This window comes from Trypanosoma conorhini (assembly GCF_003719485.1).
Source record: "Trypanosoma conorhini strain 025E chromosome Unknown Tco_14.4_contig_00888, whole genome shotgun sequence".
NCBI lineage: Eukaryota > Euglenozoa > Kinetoplastea > Trypanosomatida > Trypanosomatidae > Trypanosoma > Trypanosoma conorhini.
The window spans coordinates 1-5,812 of NW_021704981.1; the positions used below are offsets into that span (position 1 = coordinate 1).

At 59.0% G+C, this 5,812-nt stretch overlaps 4 protein-coding genes and 3 non-coding genes across 7 annotated transcripts, besides 1 other annotated feature; 3 read left to right on the forward strand and 4 right to left on the reverse strand.

Moving 5' to 3' along the window:
- The first annotated feature begins 598 nt into the window (after window positions 1–598).
- Window positions 599–671, forward strand: Tco025E_08827. The gene has a single exon. It is a non-coding gene; the product is annotated as a tRNA-Met (tRNA).
- Window positions 672–716: 45 nt separating this feature from the next.
- On the reverse strand, window positions 717–797 carry Tco025E_08828. Its single transcript has one exon. It is a non-coding gene; the product is annotated as a tRNA-Ser (tRNA).
- A 45-nt stretch (window positions 798–842) lies between these two features.
- Tco025E_08829 (uncharacterized protein) lies at window positions 843–1,472 on the reverse strand (the record flags this gene model as incomplete). The annotated part of the gene is made up of 1 exon (XM_029375666.1): window positions 843–1,472. The coding sequence occupies one exon, from the start codon at window positions 1,470–1,472 to the stop codon at window positions 843–845; it is 630 nt and encodes a 209-aa protein (XP_029224215.1).
- A 379-nt stretch (window positions 1,473–1,851) lies between these two features.
- On the forward strand, window positions 1,852–1,931 carry Tco025E_08830. The gene has a single exon. It is a non-coding gene; the product is annotated as a tRNA-Leu (tRNA).
- Window positions 1,932–2,296: 365 nt separating this feature from the next.
- Window positions 2,297–3,046, reverse strand: Tco025E_08831 (ubiquitin-conjugating enzyme E2; the record flags this gene model as incomplete). Its single annotated transcript, XM_029375667.1, has 1 exon — window positions 2,297–3,046. One exon carries the CDS (start codon window positions 3,044–3,046, stop codon window positions 2,297–2,299), a length of 750 nt encoding a protein of 249 aa, XP_029224216.1.
- Window positions 3,047–4,572: 1,526 nt separating this feature from the next.
- Window positions 4,573–4,594: a microsatellite.
- Window positions 4,595–4,848: 254 nt separating this feature from the next.
- Tco025E_08832 (uncharacterized protein) lies at window positions 4,849–5,148 on the forward strand (the record flags this gene model as incomplete). Its single annotated transcript, XM_029375668.1, has 1 exon — window positions 4,849–5,148. One exon carries the CDS (start codon window positions 4,849–4,851, stop codon window positions 5,146–5,148), a length of 300 nt encoding a protein of 99 aa, XP_029224217.1.
- Window positions 5,149–5,155: 7 nt separating this feature from the next.
- Tco025E_08833 (uncharacterized protein) lies at window positions 5,156–5,488 on the reverse strand (the record flags this gene model as incomplete). Its single annotated transcript, XM_029375669.1, has 1 exon — window positions 5,156–5,488. The coding sequence occupies one exon, from the start codon at window positions 5,486–5,488 to the stop codon at window positions 5,156–5,158; it is 333 nt and encodes a 110-aa protein (XP_029224218.1).
- Between the last annotated feature and the right edge of the window lie 324 nt (window positions 5,489–5,812).

Here is a 5,812-nt window from a genome sequence, read left to right on the forward strand (position 1 = left end):
ACAACGCACGGCCCAGTAAGAAACACGGGGGCCTTTCCCCACGACGCGCAACGCGGCCCGCAGGGAGAGAGCGGGCGGGAGCGGCGCGCTGTGTCGCCGCCGGCGGGGAAGGGAGACGGGCGCGGGCAGCAAAGGTCGGGGAGGGAAAACGAGGAAGCTAGCCACAGGTGCGGCGGGGGGCTTGGGAAGCGGCCTCCGGGTGCGCGCTGGGCGGCGATGCCATGGGCGCGCGGGATCCTTTTGCGGGGGTCACTGTGTTCCGCGGCGAACTCGCGTTGCTGCGTGTGTGGGGAGGGGGGGGGGGGCGTTTGCTCCGGCAACAAGTTGGCACGGGCAGCTCACCCCTCGCGCGGACCTGGCGGCGGGTGGCGCCAACGTGGCGCGACGGTTTCGACGAGGCGTGGGGCGTACCGCAGCAACCGGCCGCCGCCGAGAAGCAAGAACGGTGACCAAGCGCGTTTTGTTACCCGCCCCTTCTTCTCTGAAGTCGTCGTTTACTTTGGAAGCCACCGCCGGCGTTCGTCACCGTTTCGGTTTTTTCCTCTCCTCTGCATTCATGGATTCTTCGGCCGCCCTTGTTTTTTGCCCCGGGACGCAAGCGAGCATGGCGCAGTCGGCAGCGCGTGGGTTTCATAATCCCAAGGTCGTGAGTTCGAGCCTCACTGATCGCACTTTTCCTCCTTCCTTGTGTGTGAAGGAAAAGGAACAGTGGAAAACGCCGACAGCAGGGTTCGAACCTGCGCGCGAGATCGCATTTGATTTCAAGTCAAACCCCGTAACCACTTGGGTATGTCGGCCGACGTTCTCGCTTGTTTATTGCGCAGGGCTAACTCTCCAGTTTTTCATTTCGCCTTCCCCAGACGCGAAACAGTTCTCTTCAGCTCCACGCGCGGCGTTGCCACCGCCACCACGGGAGGAAGCGGGTGCTGAATCCGAGCCCTCTTGTCAAGTCCGTTTCCCCCTGCGCCGCCCTTCGCGGTCGTCGCATGGTCGTTTTTTGTGGGGGCGCTGCGGTTGGACGCGGCCAAACGGCCCCTGGGCGTGACGTGCTCCGCGCGCCGTGGACAGATGCTTCCGGAGGGCGGCGCGGGAATCGCAAGACTTCTCGCCAGCGCGTGCGGGGGGAGGTGTTCGTCCGCAACTTCTTCCATCTTCCCTCGCCTGCGAGGGGCGCATTTCTTTCTTTCCCAGCAGGGCCAGCGAGGCCGCTGGGCGAACGCCCCGCATATGCCGGGGGACCCGCCACGGCGCACGCCGCCTCCCCCCGCGCTCTCAGGGCTACTCCGCCCTCCCTCCACCGGGCCCCGTCCTTTTCGCCGGGGCCGGGTTCCGGTTGAGCGCCCGGCTCTCGCAAGCGGCGACTGCTGACCGCGCGCCGCCCAAGGAGCCGAGGGGCCGCTTCCGTACGGTGCGCCGCCCTCACGCGACGAACGGCCCGCCCGATGTGTTTGACCTGCGAGCAGTATATGCATTGGAGGCGTCCCGGGCCCTCCGTCACACCGAAAGTGGGGAACACTTCATTAGTTTACCGAAGCCTCCCCAGCGCGAGAGGTGCCGCCGCACTTCGGCGCGCGCAGCTGTTGGGCGGGAAGCCCACTGCACTTGCCCCGGGCCCCCTGCGCACGGCGGCGCCCAAAAAAGCCCAACTGCCGCCACCGGGGGGCCAACAACGAGTCGAAGGGGCTAATTGCCGGCGTGGCCCCCGCGCCGGGGAACGCCACCACCCAATCCCTTTGTTGGCTCCGCCCTCGGCCCCCCAACAATGCGCCTGCGAAAAAAAAAAAATTCCTCCTGAAACAAGAGGCGCGTTGCTTTGGGCCACTTGCGCCCACTCGCGCTCTCGCACGGAGCGGCGGTGTGGCCGAGTGGTCTAAGGCGCCAGATTTAGGCTCTGGTCTCTAGGGGCGTGGGTTCGAACCCCACCACCGTCAGAAGTTTTTGCATACTTACTTCCCTTTGCGAGAAGGAAGCCAGCGCTTCACAGATGCGTTGCGTTTTTTTTTTGGCGGGCGTTTCGCCCTTGGAGGGGCTCGGCCATCGGTGCGGCCGCCGGCGCTCTTGCTGCCTCGTCTCCGCCGGGTTGCTGGCGCGGCCCCTTTCAACAAATGACGCTTCCCTTCCTGCTTCCGTCCCATCGGGCTGGGCCCAATACAAAAAAAAACAGCACTCACCAACCCCGCCGCGTTCCACATGGGAAGCAAAATCGAGTAACCAAACAAAGTGGCAAGAGAAAGGCAAACAAAATGCACAGTCGCACACCGGGATCCGTCTGGCCGCACGCTGCTTCCAGAAGCTTCTAGCGGCCTGGGTGCGGAAAGGCGCGCGCCGCGGCGGCTCCCCAAACAACCCCCGCGCCCTGCCGGAGCCAAAAGGAGGCCCCGACCGCCACAGCAAAGAGCACCAGAATCGCTGGAAACAACCAACTCCACTGCTTTTTTTCTTGCAATCCCCTCGCAAGCTCACTTTTTGCATTCGCACTATCCATCTCCGCACGGCCATCGGTTTCACGCATGGAACTGCCCTTCTCATTCTCCTCCCGCCTCAAGGCTTCCGCATCCTTCTGATACTCCTCTGGAAACAGTTGCTTGTAAATTGTCAGTTGCTCCACATTAAAGCGACGGCTCTCACGAGCGTACTTCCTTCGCTGCGCATCGCTGCACGTAATACTCCCATTGGCAACTTCCTCTCCTGCCATAAACGAAAGCAAGCCGGTAACAATGGTGCGGATCCCCCACAAAGGACTCCAGTGCTCTGGATGGGCATTGCTCATGGTGAGGCAGATTGGTCTGTTAACCTCAAAGCGCCCAGTTGGTGTCAACATAATTATCTCAGGTGGTTTCATTGGATATTCGGGTGGAAAATTTAACCGCCCAAAATAGCGACCGCCGTCATAAGGCGTATCTGCTGGTCCGTTAATGATAAAGTACCAATGCAAAATAGACTTTGTCGAGGGATTGGCAAAGAAGAACGGGTTGGTCTCTCGGCAGAGGGCAGAATACTCCTTCTGTAAGCGCCGCACACAATGTGGGGTAGGTGCGCTAGGCATCCTTCTTTCCTACGTCGCTTCCGCTCTTATTTCTGTTGTGCCACCTTTTTGCCCACCTTTCCCGTCCGCCAGAGAAACTCACTCGGCCTTCCTTTGCGCCTCCCCAACGCCCACTAAACTAACGCCGTATCCTTTCGAAGCTGCAGAAACTAATATATATATATATAAAAGAGAAATGGGCAGCGTGACATAATGAACAGGCAATTCAGGCACGCCTATACAAACTCCCCCAAAATGCAAATAAAAAAAAACACAAAACCTCATACGAAAACGTCACAATTGTTTCAGTGTTTACCCGCAGTACCCTTGTGGTATTCGTCTCCTGTTCTTTTCTTGGTAGAAGGAACCTCCCCAACCAACACTAGCTACGGCGACCACAGCCTTTCTACATGGTTTCCTCCCTTCACACCAAATCAAAAAAAAAAAAAAGAATGCCCCCTTGTCAGCAGTGCATGATCTCGCATTCAATCATAATCCACAGGACGATTCAGGCTTCGCGCGCTTTTCTTTTTACTACCAACGCTGTGTAGGAACGTGGAAGTTACAGGACCAAAAAGAGGTACCCATGAAGGCACATGTGCCCCCGTAATTCCACTAAATCATCGCCGCGACCTGACAGTTCAGTCAGCGTCAAGAAATATCACGAGACCATCATGCCTGCCAATCGGTGCTTCGTTATTCTCCATCACTGTGCCCGTTGCTGCCGCTCCTGCTCGGAAAGAAGCGAGCCAACGATTCCGCACCCACTCCCGGTAATTGCGGACCTATTTTCACGCGCGTCCTCTTCCTAGTCGTAGTTTTCCACTCAGCCAAGCAGGACCGCAAGCACTCCATGCTGGGAACTCTTCCTAGATTCACTTGGAAACAAGGTCAAAGTAGCGCGCAATACAGCGGGGCAAATTCAACCCCCTAGGAAGTGAGGCGTATAGGCCTCGCTGCCCCTTTTCCACACCTCACACGGACACTCGCCAGCGTTCTCGGTTCACAAAGGGAGAGAGCGAGCAAGAGAAGGGACAGAGACGAAAAAGAGTTTCCGACCATCCCAAAAGCTCATCCATAGTATTCCCACAATTCTGATCACTGCGGCAGTAATACTTCATTGTGTTTGCCAGTCTCGGTCACGTGCAAACTTGTGGACCCCAATGAAGTAAAATGGTAAAGTTCCACCCCCACACTGGCTAACATGAAGTTCGCCTCCATGCAAAAAAAAAAAAGTGATGTCGCAAGCGATACTCATCACCCCTACACTCCGAGGGACATATTGTCCACTACTTCCCAAACACAACCAGTACACAAAGCACTTCAATGAAGACAGCCAAAACATTATACATCATTACATCATTGAACTGCCTCGTTGATCAACATAGTCCAGTCCAAGAAAGCAGAAACACAAACACAGCAAATGAAAATGGATAACAAAAACAAAAAAAATACATCTATAATACACAAACGAAAAGTGGCGAAAAAGAACCCCCCCCATCCAAAAAAAGGTTAAAAAATGCCAAACGAATACAAAAATAACTCCAACACCGCACACACACACACACATCAGAGAGGTGTGAACGCCCAGGCGTCGCTTCCCGCGCGAGGAGCTGAAGGCTGACGAGGCTGAATGAATTCCACGAGGCCACGTCCACAGCCAAGGAAATACCACAGCCGAGCCCGTGAAACCCCAAGGGACGCCCAGAGTCGCGAGTCGCTTCATATCGTCGCCAGGTGAAAGTGCACGGGGCCTCCCGCGACACGCGCCGCCGTCGCGCCTCCCCGCCACCCGCAACAAAACGCCGCGCGACCAGGTCCACATGCAACAGTCACCTTCACGGGCCCCCGAGGGCAACCGGCAGCACGCTTTCACAGTGAACGAGCAGCCGCAAGCCGCATGTGCTGGCAGCATGCCCGCCACCCGCATGCACCTGACGGCCAGCGCGGGGCGCCCCCTCCCTCCCCCTCTATGCCCGGCGGCGCCACATTGCGCATGCGAACATGGCTGCTTTGCCGAACGAGGCAGGCGTCCGAGTCCAGGGCCAGACAAGGTGTATTCGGCTCGCGCATCGACCCTGCGCGGCCAACCCACCCCACGAGCCAACGCCTGCTCCCAATAGCCCCCCGCTAGTGATGGCTGCCTCCACCCCTGGCGGAACGCCCGTCCCACTCGTGCCGCACACGCGCGCGGGCGCGTCGACGACTGGGGGCTCCACCCGCCCCATGCCGTGGCAGCCGCCCCGTCGGAGACCCGCGCCGCAGCGGCTCCCAATGCCGCCACACAATCTCGCTCAAGTGCCCCCCACCATGTGCGGCGAAAAACAAACTGCGTGGGCCGGGCGGAGGCGCAGCGCACAATCGGGAGGAAAATGCAAAAGCGCACTCAGGCTGCAGCGCCGCGAGGACACGGGGGTCGGCCATTCGGTCCAACACGGAGGCATCGCCGCAGAGCATTGCCATGGGACGCGCCAAATACACGTAACCTCCGCGTGTGCCATACGCGCCACCGCCTCAAATGCCCGCGGACCCGCATCCGCACCGCCTGGGCCGTTGGTCCGGTCGCCTCCGTGCAGCAGGAGGCCGACACGCCTCGTCGAACATGAACCACTACACCAAGCAGCAAGGCAGCCGCAGTAGGGGCCGAGGCCACGCGCACAAACGCACGGACGCCATGAGGGCCAGCCCCATCAAAAAAAGCGGACGAAGACCGCCTACCGCACCCCGCACCCACTACCAAAACAGACCAGGACAGTTATGGGGGAACACGTGTCAGAGCACATCGTT